The sequence below is a fragment of the Xiphophorus hellerii genome, chromosome 1 (assembly GCF_003331165.1).
Source record: "Xiphophorus hellerii strain 12219 chromosome 1, Xiphophorus_hellerii-4.1, whole genome shotgun sequence".
NCBI lineage: Eukaryota > Metazoa > Chordata > Actinopteri > Cyprinodontiformes > Poeciliidae > Xiphophorus > Xiphophorus hellerii.
The window spans coordinates 25,987,027-26,005,607 of NC_045672.1; the positions used below are offsets into that span (position 1 = coordinate 25,987,027).

The 18,581-nt window shown below is 39.1% G+C and overlaps 1 protein-coding gene and 1 long non-coding RNA gene across 3 annotated transcripts in view; one reads left to right on the top strand and one right to left on the bottom strand.

The window, feature by feature from the left end:
• nol4la (nucleolar protein 4-like a) overlaps window positions 1–18,581 on the bottom strand; it is a 39,096-nt gene that overhangs the window by 8,146 nt on the left and 12,369 nt on the right. For both annotated transcript variants that reach the window (XM_032550375.1, XM_032550295.1), the window contains exons 2-6: window positions 10,758–10,913; window positions 6,356–6,467; window positions 4,385–4,494; window positions 1,567–1,708; window positions 197–477 (exon numbers count right to left, since the gene is read on the bottom strand). In XM_032550375.1, the coding sequence (XP_032406266.1) occupies window positions 197–477; window positions 1,567–1,708; window positions 4,385–4,494; window positions 6,356–6,467; window positions 10,758–10,913 (801 nt within the window). The remainder of the gene's footprint in view (window positions 1–196; window positions 478–1,566; window positions 1,709–4,384; window positions 4,495–6,355; window positions 6,468–10,757; window positions 10,914–18,581) is intronic.
• Window positions 6,427–8,696, top strand: LOC116711072 (uncharacterized). The gene is made up of 2 exons (XR_004337163.1): window positions 6,427–6,715; window positions 8,078–8,696. It is a non-coding gene; the product is annotated as an uncharacterized LOC116711072 (long non-coding RNA).

Here is an 18,581-nt window from a genome sequence, read left to right on the forward strand (position 1 = left end):
TGATGAATCATTCAGTAATTGATTAACCTGTTAACGATTAATCGAATATTTTTGGGCATGTTATCGATTAATCGATCACTAAACTGGTTGATTTAAATAGTTGACTTAGGTTGATTAATCGTTTCAGTACTACAGTTGTTATAAATTACCAGCGTAGAATGAGATCTCTCAGAGAGAAGCTCGGTTTCCTCCTCACCTCTGTTTTGATGGGGAACTTCTTGTTGGGTTCTGCTGCGTAGCTGTTCGGCGGCGAGCTCCCGGCCGGCAGCAGTCTGTCGCTCAGATTCACCGGCTGCTGATCCTCGGAGGATGACGAGGACGAGGTGGTGCTGAAGTCCAGCGGCGCGCTCAGCCCGTTCTCTGCCACCTCCCTGTAGGAAGCCCCGCCATCTTGGGGGTTCGCACCCGCAGCCAGCGCCTCCGGCGAGGTCAGGGCCGGCAGCCCGTTGGCGCTGCCGCTCTCCGAGGAGTCATCATCTGGCAGAGAGGGCGAAGACGCACCAATGAGCTGTGCGAATGCTTTGTCATCCTTTAGCATTAATTCAGCTTTGTTTGCAACAGAAAGCACTGGAGGGGGGGAGTTGCTGCAGGGGGAAGGGGCTTCCTGCCTCATGCTGCGCGCTCTGGATTTGTAAAGGAAGTGTGCATTAGGGTCAGCTGTCAGGATAAATAAAAGCTGAAGTCGAAGGAGGGAATTTTATATCAAAGAGTGAAATGAGGAGAATTATAGCTCTTAAGAAAGATAAGTGTGTGTATTTCACATTATTTATGCTTGTTTGACCAATGAATCACTTCCATCATCCTGAAAACCAATCCTCCCCATTCTGAATATGTTTATAATCTGGCCTTTGTCCCACTTCTTAAAGCTTTGGACCCTAGAAGCAAGGGTCCACCCTAGAAGCAAGCAGCCACTGGATTTATCTGGATTTAGAAACAGGCAAGCTGTTTCCTGCACAGAACCAATCTGCACAATCTGTACCGCTCACGTCATTTCTACAGCAGAAGAGATATAAACAAAGATATAAAAAAACAAAAGTGGTAAAGCAAAAACGCTTAGGAAGACGTTTAAATTTGAAAAGTTAGACCTGCTCTGCAAAAACAAAATAATTTTGGTTTAGTTTCTAATGCAAGTATTTTACTAAACCTAAAATAAAACAAAACTTACTTAGAAGTAAGTTTTCAGCACAATATAGCAGCTTTCTTTGCGGCAATAATTCATTAATACTTGTGGAAACAAATGACTGCTTCCACAGGCAGATTATTTCACATTTTTCCCATAAGCGAAATAATCTGCCGTTTTCATCAACATTAATATATTATTTACTTAAAACAAGCTGTTATATTTTGCTGATAAGTTATGTGCAAAGTGGCTATTAATTTACAAAAGCATTTGGCAAATTTGAGAATTTGCTATTCATCAAAAAGCGAACATTATTATTATTATTATTATTATTATCTCTCCTTATTTTTTCCTCCTTTTCCCTTTTTCTCCATCTGTCATTTTAAAATATATTGATAAATGAATCTAAAACTGGATTTAATACATGTTTCACTCTGTCCTCTTACCATCCTCCTCTTTGACAATGGCGGCCGGGTTGCTGACCCGCTCCCCGTTGGGTGGGCTCGGTTCAGGCACTGCTGGCTGCTCCGCTGCGACCCAACCGGGCTCAGCGTTGTTCATGTCCTCGCTGCTCACCGAACTGTCATCCTGATCAGGCAGCAGGAAGCAACTCAGAAATACAACCAAATATTCACTTCAAGTCTTCTTTGCAAAAAGTAGCCAAAGCTTAGTTTGATTAAATGGAGACCAGGTCTGGACTTTGACTAGGACTTCAGCACAGACCAGGATATGATTTATTCTATTGCTTCTCTGATTATAATAGGTTTTCTTCTAGTTCTGGAACATAATTTAATTTAATCACAAATTTATGCATTAGAAATACATTAAAAATGTGCAAAAAACAAATAATTTAATGCCTTTTTAAATAACAGAGTAAACATGTTACTGCCTATCCTTCCGTTAGTGAACGCTTGATCATTTGTAGCAAAGCAGCAAAAAAATTCTTTTATAGTCAACGTGAAAATCTGATGCATTATGGCTTGATTTAACGTTTTTACAGTGTAGGGCTGATCTGTTGATGTTTTTTTTTTATTAACCCGTTAATAATTGGATAGCAAAAGGTGATGAATAGGAGATTTTTTATACTGAATTTGAATCAGGTAAATCTAAAACTATGTCATTTGAGAAGTTCTGAGTAGAAGGTATTTACAGAAAAGGTTTTTTTTTATTTTTTATCTTAAATACAAAATGTATGTATATATTTTTTCATTTGTGGCTTAAATACTGCTCTGAGTGTCTGTATACTTCAGTTCACAATTAATCAGTTACTAAATTAGTTGACAATTATTTCCATAATTGATTAATCACGATTATTCTGATTAATCGTTTTAGCCCTATAACTTTTTACCACATACTTTCTTGTTTACTAATTACTTGCAAAAAAATAATGGCTCTAGAATCCCAATTTATAATAAATATTAATAAATGGATCATTGATCAACATATTTGATGTGTATGGATATTTATAATGATGGCATTAATAATGTTTGCTACTAGCTTCTCAAATTGGTGATTGAATGGTGTTTTTTTTTACTTTTTATTTTGCTCTTTCAGCAAAACTGTGTTTGTTATAGTCTGTATACTTCAGTTCACAATTAATCAGTTACTAAATTATTTGGCGATTATTTCCATAATCGATTAATCACGAATATTCTGATTAATTGTTTGAGCACTACAACTTTTTTCTTCAAACTCCCTTGTTTTACTAAATAATTGTTCCAAAATCCCATTTTAAACATAATAAAGTGAGTATTGATCAACATATTTGATGTGTATTGATGTTTATAGTGATGTTTGTTGGTAGTTTCTCAAATTGGTGACTGTATGGTGTTTTTATGGCTTTTTAGTTTTGTATTTGTGCGATTTAAAGCCCTTTGAACTATCTTGTGGCTGAATTGTGCTGTACAAAAAAGATCGATTGATTGATACAGGCAAGTATAGTAAGAAAATATTTCAGCTCGTTCAAGACCAGAAAATAGAAATTTAATATTTGGCTTTCAGGAGGATTAGGAGAATATAAGAGGGTCTGCAGGAGTCTTGGGGTTAACTATGTTTCTTGGAGCATTGCTATTTTTAACTCCGCTATGCAGGGACCCTGAAGATGCTTGTTGTACCACAACAAAAAACACGAGTCCATCACTGAGGTAAGGTTTTGGAAACCCAAGCTTAACAACTCCAAATCTGACCCGACCTTCAAAAATACATGACAAAACCAAAAACAAAAGCTTCTTCAACACGGGGTGGGGGAACGGGCCGGTTTGCTTACAAACGACCCGCATTCACTCCGTTCTGTGTCAGCTGGCGTCTCGCTCACAGGCAGCGCAGCGACGACTGTGCGGCTGGAAGGGAGCAGAAATACGTGCTGCCGTCTCATTCCCCTCACACGAGCAGACAAATAGGCCCGGACCCCTGGGAATACGAGTCCATCCCGCTCTGAGAGGGTTTGTGGATGACTGGAATGCTCACTGACGGCTCTATTAGGCACCAAGTGAGCCGTGCAGGATTAAGGAGAGTCTCTAATCACAACGACTCAACATAACATTAATATCCAGGATTTGGAAGAATCGACAACTGATACATTAGGAAAGGTTAAGATTACAGCATCCTTTGCACATGTATCACAAATATTCCACGTGAAGTCGATGATGAACCATGTAGTATGAAAATATTTCTCCAAAATTTCACTCTAACATTAGTTTTCTGCATCACATCTAGATCTTAAAAGCATCGATGAGACTTTTCCAAAGAAAAGCTGCAGCATTCTGAGCTTTAAACTACATTCCTCCAGGTCTCCTGAAATGCTGACATCCCACCCTGAAAGCTTAATTATTTAAAACCTGTCCCATTAAAACTCAATGATGGGAATCGGTTCCCCTGTACTCACCCACAGATCCCAGTCCGGCTCATCCTGACTGTGTAATCCTAACTGTTCGAGACTCAGGCCTACACCATCATGACCAAGTGCTGCTTCCCTGCACTTCAGTGAGAGCAGTTCTTGAGTGTTTCTGTCACAGCAGCGACACGTGGGAGGGTCTTAAACACGTGACGTCACTGTCATAAAAGCTTCCCTAAATCCTCTACACATCGCTCCTCCTCCCAGCAGGAGGGCTGCTCCCCTCGTTTAACGTTCAACCCAAAGTTAGAGAGGAATCGTCTCTGATTCAGCTGCACAGAGAGTCTTCTCTTCCCTCAGCTTTAACGGAAAATAAACCTAAAGACTTTTATTTATATACATTTTGCTGCTGCATGTGAAGATTCACTCACCCTCTCAGTGGCTGTCATGCACTGCAGTTTCATCTGCTTCAGGTAGGTGGCAGTAAGAGGCATGTTGTAGTCGATGAGGTCGGGGACCAGCGAGGTGGGTCGGTCATTTTCTAACAAAGAAAAGCAGCAAAAACACACATCTTCCATGAATACAGAGATAAATCACTCTATCGTCAATGGGTGGTTACAATTACTTGAGTAACATTTTGGGAAAAAAATTTAAAACTTTTAAGAACAAACTGCAAAAGCAAAAAAAAAAAAGGTCTAGTTTCTATTGCAAATATCTTAGTTTGCATGAAATAAAGACAAAACTAACTTCAAAGTAACTTTTCAGCAAGATATGAGCTTATTTTAAGTAAATAATTATTTAATATCAAGCTAGAGTTAAATTTTAGTGACATATCTTCATACTAGACTGTTTATCAGTTCCTCTGGCAGATTATTTCTCCTATAACAAAACATTTTTCCCATCTTATAAGTGAAATAATCTGCCAGTGGAACTAGAAGTTTTTCATCAATATTAATGAATTATTTTAAAACAAGTTCCAATATCTTGCTAAAAAGTTACTTGTAATTTAGTTTTGTCTTGTTTCAGGTGCACTAAGTTATCTGCACTATAAACTAGAGTAAAAAATATTTGGTAAGATTGTGTGCTTTTGCAGAAGGCCTCACTATACTTCCTTCAACCTGCGCCAGCAGCATCTGGTCATCTTCTACACGGCTATCATTCATTCTCTCCTGTTCATACGTCATAAGCCACATTTAAAATTGCGCAAACTGGAATTACAAAAATAAATTTGCTTAATAAAAACATGCTAATGTTGAAAAAACTCATGTTGTTTGAGAATACTTAATGGACACGAAATTGAGCTGTTGACATCTCTGCTGATCTCACACATCCTGGACACAAGCTTTTCTTTTTCCAGGCTGTCTCCTTTTCTCTCTCTATTTTGCATTTTCCACCGAAAACAGGACAACAGAAGGCCTTTCAGTTTAAAACACAGCCAAACGTTTGCTCTAAAGTTTATTGGATAAAGAAAAAACTGATTAAATAACAAATTGCTGTAATTTTTCTGATGTAATTTTAACAGGAGGACAAGGTAAAAACCATGATTTTTTTTTCTTCATCAATAAATGTAATGGAGTCAGAAAAAATGCAATTACAAGATCCAAAAGGATTTTTTTTTTATTCAAATACTACACACCTTTGCTTTCCTCAGGCTGACGACACAAAACTCCACTCCACACATGAGACACACAGCAGAACGACTCCTAAACAGAAAAATAAACCTGCAGTCCAGACCTGCTTACCTGTGAAAATGTCTTAAAATTTCACAAAAGAGCAAAGAACAAAAGCCACAGAGGAACGAAGCTGCTGCGCACCAGAGAAACACTTTTCCTTGACGCCTGCTTCGGCCAGTTTTCCTCTCAGCTCAGCAGCAAACACAGTCTAAGCTAAGTGTCTCTTTACTACAGTTCAGGCAGCATCTTAAAGGTGAGTTTGAATTGTTAGGCAGAAATTCAACCCTCTGTTGTCAGCCTGTCACACCTGGAAGGAAACAATGGCGCGGCAGGTTTCTGCAGTTCCCACTCGGGCCACTAGAGGGACTCTGCGATCACGTTTCAGCGGTTCAGACAATCCCAGCGAGCCAATCCTCTCGAGTCTTTGTTACATCATGTCAGTGATGGATATACGCATGTTTTATTTAATGGGAACTCCATTCAGAAACTATTCAAACACATTAGATTATTTCAGCTCATTTTAATGTCTGACAGGATGATGAAGAACTTACCCTCCATGCTGCTAAGGCGCCCTAATAGAGTAAACACGATTATAAATCAGAGAAGTCTGGTTGTATGATTTATTGCCACATAATTAAGTAATAAATGCGTCATTGTGTGAAAGAATCGGCGTTAAGAAACTTGTGTGATTGGTGTTAAAAACGGAGCGGTGTTTAATGATGCTTTTACCTTTGAACTCCGCGGTGCTGGGGTTAATGTGCATCCTCTTCTGGCACTCTCCGCAGCTCATTAGGAACCGAGTCACCGCCTCTCTGGGCAGGAAGGCATAGGTCTCAGCTATCTGCGCCGGGGGAGAAGCGAGGGTTACTGCGGATGAACTACAACTGTGTGAAGGAGGAGGTTTTCTTTCTTCATTTTATTTTATGTTCGTGTGAAAGTTTGGGTTCAGATTTAGGTGTTATCTCAACATGACACGGAGAGGAATCCTCCCTTCAGGCCGGAACCGGAGCAATCCGACGACCCAGTTCCGAATCCTTTCCGCCAGGGTTTGTACACTTTTACCTCTGCAAAATTGAAGCACTTATCACGGTAAGTTTTCAAACCTTTTCAGCACCAAACTTTGGATTTAAAAACAATCCAGCTGTATTAAAGAAAGACACTTTCGATTCGCTGTCATTTATTTATTCAGCATTAGAGCTGTGACGACTTATCGAATGATTCGAGATGGGGTTTTTGTTTGTTTTGTTTTTTTTTAGTTGGCCGGGTTTTACGTCGGAAACTGTCAAAAATCTGGCAACCCTGCGTGTGTTCCGACCGGATAATTATGTGTGTTGCACACCGCTCTCACTTCCGCTAATCAGTTTTCAACGAAGGCTAAATGCTATTAGCATAACACAAACGTCCTCGTACTTGTCAACTTTTCACATTCTGTCCATGATATCAGGGGGATTTCATTAACTGATGATAAAAATACAGATTTTTATGTAATTTTTTGCCCAGTTGACTTTTAAAAAGTATTATTATCACCGGTTAATTTTCTAAACTACACTAAAGCAATTGTTTGGGTTGCGTAAATATGAAAATGTTGGCCGATTTTGATATCCGACATAAATACTGCTGTCATTCTACAAAAGAGGCAAGGTGAACTAAAATTAACAAAATATTATGTTCTCCATATTTTTATTATGTTGTCTAACTTTTAACATTTATTTCAATTACAGAAATCAATAATTCATTAAGAAGGTGAGCAACTTTGTATTTTCTGAGGTGTATACGTGCTCATATACACCTCAGAAATGTTCTATATTTCTGTTAAATACCGAAAGTGGAGACTAGAAATAATTTTTAAGTAATTGTTTTGGCGCCCCTCTTGCGCAGCGCCCCTATGTATGGCATACCGTTTGGCGCCACTGCATTGAGCCATTAAGAGTGGTAAATATTCATTATATTGAAACAATCCAAACAAATTGTATCAAGGCAAATGATCTTCCTGCTCAAATTAAAAGCTTAATTACAATATACAAAGAAAGTTATAAAAAAAAATTCTAAAAGATGATCTGGCATGACGAATTCCCCTCCTACCTTTGCCCATGTCGTTTCCTCCTTCTCTCTGTTCCCTTACTTGTTGGCTTACTTTCAAAATAAAGGCCACAAGTGATAATAATCTTTAAAAATTAATAATTAAATCAATTATGTTTTCTGGCATTTAGCAAATAGAAATAATTATGGTGAATCTAGCTGACCTAAGACAAGTCACACAGTGAGAAAAGTTTTTATTAAAAATATAAGAACGTTTTCCAGATGTAGGCTTTTTAATCAAACATTAGATTTCACTTTATTGCAAAAATGTGCAGTTTGAATATGAAGCACTTTCCAAACCTTGAAAACACCTAATTAAAATTCAAGCATTTTCAAGGTTTTTAAACCCTGTGTTTTCTCCATCTTCCTCAGGTGCATCTCCTTCACTGTTTTTGTTTCCGCTGCTTTGCCACCCTCCCCGCGTCACCCCCCTCTGGCGTTTTCCTGCAAAATGCGACCTTCACGTGACCATGGAGAAGGCGGTGGGGGTGCCCACCGTCCCGTTCAGCCCGCCTCCACCATCCCACCCTCCCTTCACGGCCCCTTGAGGCAGCGGGGAGGGAAAGGCCACCCAGAGGAGCGTGCACCTCCCAGAAGGCCACAGTGACAGCTCCATATTATGCCCTGCCCCAGAGATGCTGCCTCCTCAAAAGGGTACACTCTATGAGACGTGACAGGACCTCTCTACAGGGCAGGAAGATTTTTTTTTCTTTTTTTAATTCCTGGTGGAGTAGAAGGAGAGGAGGGGGTACCCTAAACAACCCCAATACTCCCATCTGCACCTCTGAGGCTGGAAACAAAGATCTGCTGCTGCACCGTCAGGGCAACACATGCAACCATAAGACCACAACTCTGATTTCATGATAACAGACTGCCTTTGTTCCAGAAATATGGACTATGTAGCACAAAAAAAGCATCATAAGTACTTTGTTTTTCTGCTGGTTGTTACCCTGGTAACTCCTGATGTTATAAATGAAACATTATACTCCCAGAGCTGGTCTTATTCTCTGCTTTAAATGTGAAAAATATCATATAGTTCACCGCCGGTTCCACGGTGGATTAAAAATGGCCTCCATCGCGTCTGCATCTTCATAAAATTTTAACTGGTAGTCTTCCTGCAAACTTTTACAACCATCGTCTATCACCAAGGAGCATTAGATAACCGGGAGACGTATAACTCCACATGGAGGAGAAGATTGCTGCAACTACTTAATAGGACGAAAGGTTGATGTTGCTCATCTTTAATTGGTGGTTTTGATGTGGTTGATATGGCTCTCCACTCAGGGTGGTAGAGCCAGGGGGACAGCAAGAGGACTGCTCAATTAAAGGGCTGTTGAATTGGTTTTAAAGGACCTGAACCACATTTGATCATCAAGTTACATCGACTAACCAATGTTGATCTGGATTCTTTAGAAGATAAATATATATATACTTATATATATACAGCTCTGGAAAAAAATTAAGAAACCACTTAAAATGATCAGTTCCCCTGATTTTACTTTTAATAGGTATATGTTTGAGTAAAATGAACATTGTTCTTTTATTCTATGAACTTCTGACAACATGTCTCTGAAATTCCAAGCAGAAATTGTATTTTTATTTGCAGAAAATGAGAAATAACAAAAAGATGCAGTTCTTTCAGATTTCAAATAATGCAAAGAAAACAAATTCATATTCATTTAGAAACAACAATACTAATATTTTAACTCAGGAGAAGTACAGAAATAAACATTTGGTGGAATAACCAGGAGCTTTTCAGTGGAGTGGGCTCTTATTTTTGTCCAGAGCTGTATACATATTTAGGCATGTCAGTAATAAATTAATATTGTTATTTTGAGATCATTTTCAAGTAATATAACAGTAATGCCTTAATAATGCAAGAGCAGATTCTGAAAAATCAATAAACCTAAAACTCTAATAAATACTTAACACTGGAAGTGGAAAAGATTTTGAATATGCAAAATAAATAAAATAACAGAGACAACATATAAAAGGAATTAGGAAGTTTCTGTAAGCAAAATTATCCTTCAAGAAAAAAGGTTATTTGAGACCAAAGCACCAGACTGAAGAGTTTTATCATCCAATTTTTGGTAGAAAGAGAGAAAAGAAAAAAGCAATAAATTTTGCAAATGAAAATTATTGAGCTTGTTTTCATTCATCGTGCAATGAACTGATTTGTTGTTTATTGGGACAGGCCTCCATACCTCAATAAATGAATACAAAATGCTTACTATGAGATCAATCAGGTGAAGCTAAAACTATGCGACTTCAGAAGCTCTGGGTAAAAAATATTTACAAAGTTGTTTTTATCTTAAATGCAAAATATTTGTATAATTTTGGCCTAATTACTGCCTTAACTTTGTTGTTCTTTCAGCAAATGGCCTTTTCCTGTATACTCCAGTTAACGATTAATCAATCGTTAAAGATTCTGGTGCTGAAACAGTTAATAGTTTCAGCACGAGAATTATACATACAGACTATGACGTCTGAGTCTGTATGTATAATTCTGTCCTTGTGTGTTTTTTAAATTCAATTCCTTGTGTGAAAATGAGGGCCGTGTCAGGGAAGTGAGGTGCAGGATGTATGGGGCAAAAATGTTTAATCTTCACACGACTGTTTACTTACTTTATAACGAAGCAGTTCTCACTCATCTTTGAATTTTATCACTTTTTCTCTGGATTTTACATCTTCAAATGTGTTTAAAGAGAGGCTTCAGGCCTGAATTTCATCAGTAAATTCATATAATTCCCTTCTGTCCCAACTGGGTTTGCATTTAGAGATAGTTGGCAACTGTTTCAGTAAATCTTGTAGGTCAGGCAAATCGACGAATCTGGGAGATTGCACATTTTTCGTGCATGGACAACCTCTTATTTTTTCCTGAATGTGGTTTTGAATTGTGCACCTGCAGCCAACTGGGGCAGGATGTGCTTACTGTCCTGTTTTTCCATCAGCAGAAACCGAACCACTCATACTGAAGACCGCGGACGGGACAAAAGGAAGCAGAATGTGAGTGTGCAGTTGATTTTAGATCCATGCTGGTGTTTTAACTCACCGCTTTGTAGGTTTTCTTCTGCCCTGCGTGTTTGGGTGCTCGGCCCGGGTCGGCGCCCATCTCCACGTGCATGGCATAGATGATGTCGAAGAAGTCCTCGACAACGGCGACCCGCTTCAGGGAGGGGTTGTCCTGGGCCGAATTGCCATCCGAACACTGAAAATGCGAACGAAAGCAAGAGTTCAGTTCGTAGTCAGGCCTGTGGTCAGTGTAAATCATGACAGGAATGTGAAACTCATTTTTATTTTGGGTCATATCAAGATCATAAATGTTCTAGAATGTATTGCGAAAACCCATTAACAAAACTGATAAAATAATGAACCGCTGTCTCTGCATCACATTCTTAAAATTGAATATTGAACATGTTTTCACATTGTTTCTGTGACTTTTTGCATCAAAATCAGTTTTTGTCCTGCTAAATTAGAAATATTTGCACTTATGAATGACATTAAATGTGACTTTTTGTCACTTTCTATATTGATCACAAATTATAACTCGGCATCAAGTAAGGCAGAAGCAAAAATGTCACAAAAGTAAGAAATACCGCCACCTACAGGTGGGAGTTAGCGGTCGCTTTGTGTAGAAATTTGCAATGAACTTATAGACTAATACGAAAAAATGCAGGGATCTATTGATTTTGCATAAATTTTAATGATGGCAAAAAACTGGAGAAATTGATGTAATTTGGTGTCTACAGTCTACAGGGCCACATAAAAAGCTACAATGGGCCACATTTGGCCCCCGGGCCTTGAGTTTGACACGTGTGCTCTAGTATGATGTTACGTTGCACAGCATACAGATCCGAACCAAATTTGTTTCTTGCCCATATGTGACCCATATCAGACTTTGTCATGGAAGTTTGAACGGCTCAATTCTGATATTTTCACCCCCCAAAGAAATCCGATCTGTGCTACTTCATGTGTGGTACCAAAGTCGGATGCAGATCCGACTGTTTTGACATACATCACAATTCTGCACCAGAAAACTCAGCCACCGTAAATCTGGATGTGGACAATGGCTGAAAATTATAATTATGAACTTATTAAATATGTTCGTGTCACTAAAGCGCATTAGAGTCAAACCGCTGCTGGTTGCGACTACACATACAAGCAAACTTTCCTACAGATGTTGAAGGTAATACTCCACAAAAAACCGTTGCTTTTTAATAAATTGTGCTTTTTTCCCCCTTAGCTTCATTCGTGATGTTATGACCTAGTGATGATACTGCTGAATAAACTTTAAAATTGATCCACAGACGGCAGAATCCAGTATTACTTCCGTAAACAGTGCGCTGCTGCGTGACGTCGCCGTTCTTCTGCGCATGCGGGGCGCTTTAGGTACGTAAGTTGACACGGAAGTCTGATTGCCGTCGGGTTTTATTAGTATTATGGACGACCACGCAAAAAATACAAAATAAAAAATTCAATTTACGCAAAAAAAATCAGAATTGATCATCGATAGCTGTGTGAACGTGACCTTAAAGACACGTGAGTCATAGGTCATGCGGACGCAGACAGAATAAAGTGTCCATCTTCCGGCCGAGTTGAGATTTTTTTTCTTCTTCTTTCCATCCTCTGGAGGAGTCTCATCCTCGGCTGGGTCTGCAACCATCCCCTCATCTCTGCTATGTTTAAAAATAACACCACTGACACGGCTCGAGACCAGCAGTCCCTCCTACCACCACCTCTGGCAGCCATCCTGCCTCCCGTACTGCTGACCCTGTCGCCATAGAAACTGCCACTGATTTCTCCCGGGCAGGTGTGCCGGGCAGAAGGTCATGTGACACACCGCCAGGACAACAGGCTCCATCCGCAGCACCACATGGGGCTCTCAGCGCCTCCGATCCCGCATGTTTTCCTCTAAAACAACTCTTGGTCCCATCGTTGGACTTTCACTCTGCTAAGATGTAAAACTAGCTTAAGCTAGCAATGTTCAGAGCAATGGATGACTGGATGAGTTAAGAAACAACTGACAATATACTATGAAAATAATTTAGTTTAACCCATTCAGAACAGATTTTTATCTACAGAGCAAAAAATATTATTTTTTATCAACAAATGTTTACCACCTTCATTGAAATAAAGCTTTTCCAATAAAGTTTGAGTTTATGTGAATAAAAACATAGAAATAACCAAATGAATTGTAAAATCACAAATAAGCTATAAAATGCTTTCAGATGTATTTATTTTTTTTGTTGCATGGTAACACTAAATAATTAGGCATTGGCTAGTGTATCCCAACTCCTGATGTCCACTGGGTTGGACATTCAGCTTTGAAAAATATCCTGCAATTTAATGATAAAATAATGACTTCAAATTCCATCACTGGAAATACTTAAAATTACACCAAGAGCAATTTTATTACTGATATTTGTGTTTTTGATAGAAAGTAAACACTTCCTTCTCAATCTCTAGTTTCAGTACAAAGCTTGTGCTGAAGTTCACTTATATTAAGATTCAAACTTCAGTGTTATTGGTTCTAAGAAACTAATCGGTAACAAGAAGCGTTGAAATTTATTGGTTTAAACTCAGAAATGTACATTATGTCCAATCCAGTGGACGTGGGGTTAGAAGGAGTTAATATTTGTGTATTTATGAATGTCTGTGCTTTACATGAGAGTGAAATGAAGGTATACTTTTTTTTTTATTTCAGGGAAATTTAACATATTTCCCTATCTCAAACTAAAGCCTGTCTGTCTTTATAACTTCTAGAAGATTAATTGTGTTATTTTAATTCACATTTTGCTCATTTTTCTACTTCCATTTGGATTTCAACAGCTTCTAAAAAAGGTCTAAGCGCTTCTACAAACCACCCAGCTGATTTTTGGCATTACGTTAATGTTTTTTGGTGTCTGGAAAAGTAGCAGTTTCAAAAATCTCCACTGCGCCGTTACCTAGCAACCCCAGCAGAGCCCAACCAGTTACCTAGCAACCAAGGCGGAGCTCCAGCACCTTTCGTCAGCTGGTTTTACCACTGTATGTGCTTTACAATGGATGCTGAGAAAGACAAATGTTTTTTTGTTGTTGACCTACCGTTCAAAAACCACTTGTTGCATTCTTGTTGGTTGTGCAGGAGGCTCTACTTATGCTTTTCAAAGATGTACAGTTGTATAATTGCGTATCTGTTTGCAGCCATTTTCATGTGTGAGTGAAAATGTTGAGTTTGGGGGGACTGGGGGGTGCGTGGCCAGCAGCAGATTATTTGGATTTGAAGTGACAAGAGACCCTAAAACAACTTATTCTGAAAGGAGCTCAAAACAGACTAAAATCTCATTATCTTAGAATAATTTTGCTCATCTTTTGTATCGCCCATAGACCTATTATAACCTGTACAAGGAAACATAATTGGTCACCTTTTATATTTTATTTGAAGTCAGATTTCTTTCTGCTAATGTTTTTTATGCAAGTTGACTCCAGGAAGAAGCTGATGCTAACGGGGATCTCCATACACATAAACACCTTTCCCTCTCACATGTTGATTTTGTCAAGCATAGGGCGGCTGTCCCAGCAGGTGCTAAGCTTCGTAAAGTGCTTCTTTTCCCTCAAAATCTCAGATGAAAACTGACATTTTCTGGATCCAAGTTGGAAGTTGTGACTGAAAACTTAACATGCTAACCTCCCGAGCCTTCATCCCGCAGCAGCTCCCATCCCGGTCGTTTTCTCTTTCTTTCCCCTCCACCAACTCCCCTCTCCTCCTGTTCTCTCCCTTCTTGCTCCTGCTCTCCCAAGTGCGAGGTAATGATCGTTACCATGGCAACTAAAACCAGCTCACAGAACGGGTTTGTTTTTAATCCGGCCCTCTCTCCCTCTCTCTCTCTCCGTAGTACTCCCCCCCATCCCATCCCCGCCCCTCCGTCCTGTCAGCACGGACCGCCACGTAATGATAATAAATGAAATAATAGTGACCCTCCGCCTCTTCATCACAGCTGTAATCTATCGCTCTTGGAGGTATCATCATCTTTTTTCCCCCTGTGACATCACCGCCGCCGAAGCTGCTGCTGCTTCTGCTCGGGACAATGGTGTCAGATCCATTCACGCTGGATTTGGATAATCTCATACGACTGTGGGGTGTGCGGTGCACCCACATCCCCACTGCTGCTGCTGCTGCTGCTGCATCCCTCCACCAAATATTCCACATACACACAGGATATTCAGCTGGGAGCATTTTCTCTGACCTCAATCGATACACAACACACCAATCCTGCTGGTTTGGAGTCAAGAGATTGAGACCAGCATCTGCAACGCTTTTGCAACTTTCTCTAATAAACCTGCAGGAAAAATCATTCTCTGAGTATCTTGCTTTTGTCTGCTGAAGAGTAAGAGATGATAATATATTCAGCATACTGTGAGAAAACCCAAAATGAATGAATACATAAGATGTTTATTGAGGTATGGACTCAACTTTCTTGAAGTAAATAAAATGCAACTCAAGCTGGTTCCAGCAACAATCAAAGGAAAACCTACAGTGATTTAAAAAATATATTTTACAGGGCAGTGGGAACAAAAACAAGACTGACCAAAGAGTTAAGACCAAACTAGGTCTTCATCATGGTCGATGTTTGTTTTGTTACTAACTCCTGTCCTTAAAACACTCTAAAGCCATGAACAATACAGGAAGTACGTTTGTATTCAAACAGGAAATGACATCATCAAGTTGATAAAAAATGTGCCAAAAAATTAATAAAACTGGTCATTAGAAATCCAAGTCAAAGATGTTAGAAAAAAACACAAGAAATTAAAACAAAATAAAACTAAATTAGAAAATTGGGGAAAATAATGGGAGTAGAAATCCAGGATAAAGACATTAGGAAAAAGAGAAAAAATTAAACAAAATTAAGAAATTAGATAAATAAGTTAAGAAGTTAATGCTTCATCACTCCAGGACAACTTGATGAAGAATCTTTTTACATTTTTTTTACACATCCTTAGTCGATGATTCTGTGTACCTACTGCCACCTATTGGTTTGGTGGTGAAACTACATTATACAATAACACTGGAACTTTAAAACAGAACAAAGTTAAAGCTGCAGTAGGTAACTTTTCTAAAGATATGTTTTTTAGATGTTAAAATTGTAACTATGTCCTGACACAATAACTTGTGAAAAAAAATCCAGCTCCTTCCTGAGGTCCTACAGCCGTCTGTAAATGCTCCCTGTCAGAAACAACCAATCAGAGCCAGGGGGAGGGTCTTAGCGCTCTCAGTCATGCTCATGTACAAGTTGCAGCTGTGCTAATGGTGGAGAAACAACCTAATATTACATTATGAGCGTGATTTTATTTCACAAATTATCTGTCTCATAATATAAAAATGTGTTTACGTTGTTATGAAGTGTAACCATGGTAACAACGTATTGTTTTTACAACTGGGACCAGCAGATTAGTATCTCAAAAATTGACAAAAAACTTTTCTTCTTCTTAAGAAGTTTTATAAAAAGTAAAAAAGATTTTAAAAAATGCAAATGGAAATTATTAAAACTACAATGACAAATTTCAAAATTAGAAAACAAGTCAAAACAGAATTAAATAAATAGAAAAATTTAAACTAAATTATGAATTTCTTTTAAACATTTGTTGAAAAGAAAAAAAAACAAAGACAAAAAATTTAAATAATATTTTAAAATGATACAAAAACCTAAAGCAAACTACCAATTAAAATAATTTAAGAAATTTAAAAAAGAAGTAATAATAAAATTCAAAAACAAATATTTATAACTTAAATCAAAATTCTCATGTCCTTCTGAATAAATGAGTTTCTTGTTTGTTTTTATCTCTATCTTCATTTGACCTTCATTTATACAGGTTGCTTCATTTAAACAACAGATCTCATTTACTAGAGAGCTTTTTTGATAAAACAAAGAAATAAATTACAAACACAGCAACAAAACAAGCAATAAAGAAATATGACTCAATTAAATAAGCTTATGCAATATGAGCTTAAAAGAAACGAAGGTTTCATACGAAGTCTTCTCTTTTTGCCTAAAAAAGAAATTTGAAACATAAACACAAATCTGCAGCGAAGGCAAACATTCAGCTAAACCTCAGCAGGTTTTCTGGCCAGAAGCTGAAATATCTCAGATGTTGAGCAGCATCAGGGCCGTAACTATACACTTTGAGGTGGATTATAGGCCCCAGGCCCCCCACCTCTGTTATTGATCGTATCATTTATAAATTAATACAAAGGGGCAGTGCTGTGTGAAATCAACTTTACATCATGTTATAATGCTGCTCCCTCATGAAAAACATACCTGGAGTGTTGCTTTGATTCTTCATGCATGTTTGAGAAATCCTTTAATCTCCATGGCAACCGTTCAGTTGTGTAAAACGCCTGGGTGGACCTAGCTCCGCCTTCGAGACGCAGCTCCTCCTAAGAGCTTGCGGTTTCAAGGCCACCCTCCTTCATGACTCCCTAACTCCTTCAGACTAGCCAGCAGCAATTAGCAAACACCTGGTGGAACTGTGTGTCTGCTGTGCTCATTACAGGAGCTGCTTCTCAGTGCTACGCTGTTAAAGGGTTAATAAAGGAGCCATGTTGTCATGGCGTCCTGAAGGCGGAGTTTCAGAAAGAGAAAGAGTTTTTAAAGAGACAGAGGCCCAACTTCAAAGCATTTAAATTACGCAGTCAAACTTCTTTTAAGTCATATCTCATATATGATTTTTATAGGTAACATTGCCGTTTTCTGGTCGATCGCCAATTACAGTTGTTGATTCCGATGCCAATTTTTTTTTGTCTGAAAAGTTGATAAAAGTAGCAAGAAAGTCGCTGAGTTGGTAACAGTGAGGTCATTATTCTTACCTGCAAACGTGCAGACATGATCCGGTGGGCCGGTCTGCCAGTCAAACGTCTCTCACAGGAGAGCAGAAGAGGACAGTGGATGATTTTTAGATCTTTGCTGAGGTAAATTAGATCGGATTCAAATTTAAGTTTGAGCCGATCACCAATCTCCCACATTAAGGAAATTGGCGTCGATAAATCGGCTATATGTTACTATGTGTCTGAAAAATACTTAATTCTGAACGCATTAAGAAAATGCAGAAATGCATGAATTTTCTGCATTTTCTTCAAATGCAGAAATTGCTGAATAGAAATAACATTTCCACCATTGTTTTTGGCGCCCCCTCTAGCGTAGCGCCCCTTTGCGTCGCATTTAGTGCAAACCCATATTTTGCGCCACTGAGCAGCATTGCAGACATTTAGCCTCCTCAGCAGCACGCCGCTTTACGGAGCAAACGACACATGGTAGCATCACTAATCACCAACAGCACAGCAAAACTCTGTCCCTCCTTCCTCCTCTCCAGCTTTCTAATCCCGCAGGACTTTGCTCTCCCCAGCCGCTGTACAACCAGCCCCCATCGCCTGCGCCTCCCCCCCGTCCCGCAACAAACCGCTCTGTTGCTAGGAGACTGGAGGGGTTGAGTCTGCTGCCCCCACCCCCGCTGGCACTCTCTCTCTCTCACACACACACACACACACACATTGAAGCTGCGAGGAGAGAGGAGCAGTCCTGCACACAGGCAGGTCAGGAAGAGGAGGGGAAGCAGCTGGGTCACAAAGGCACGCCGCCGCGGCGCGACGAGACCCACAAGAAATTGCGAGTGTGACGAGCCAAAGATCAGAAAGGCAGGAAATGAAGCTTTGAACCGAACTTTTTTTTAAAGTCAAGAAGCAGATAGATGGAGACTTTATTCTCATGAGAAGGCTGCACAATAAGTAGCTTAACAGTAGGGAATTGTGTGTGTGTTCAGGTGTGTGTGTGCTCAGAGAGGAGGGGAGTAAAGATGGCTGTGTCAACAAACCTCATGACTCAGATTATCTCACTGCAGATGT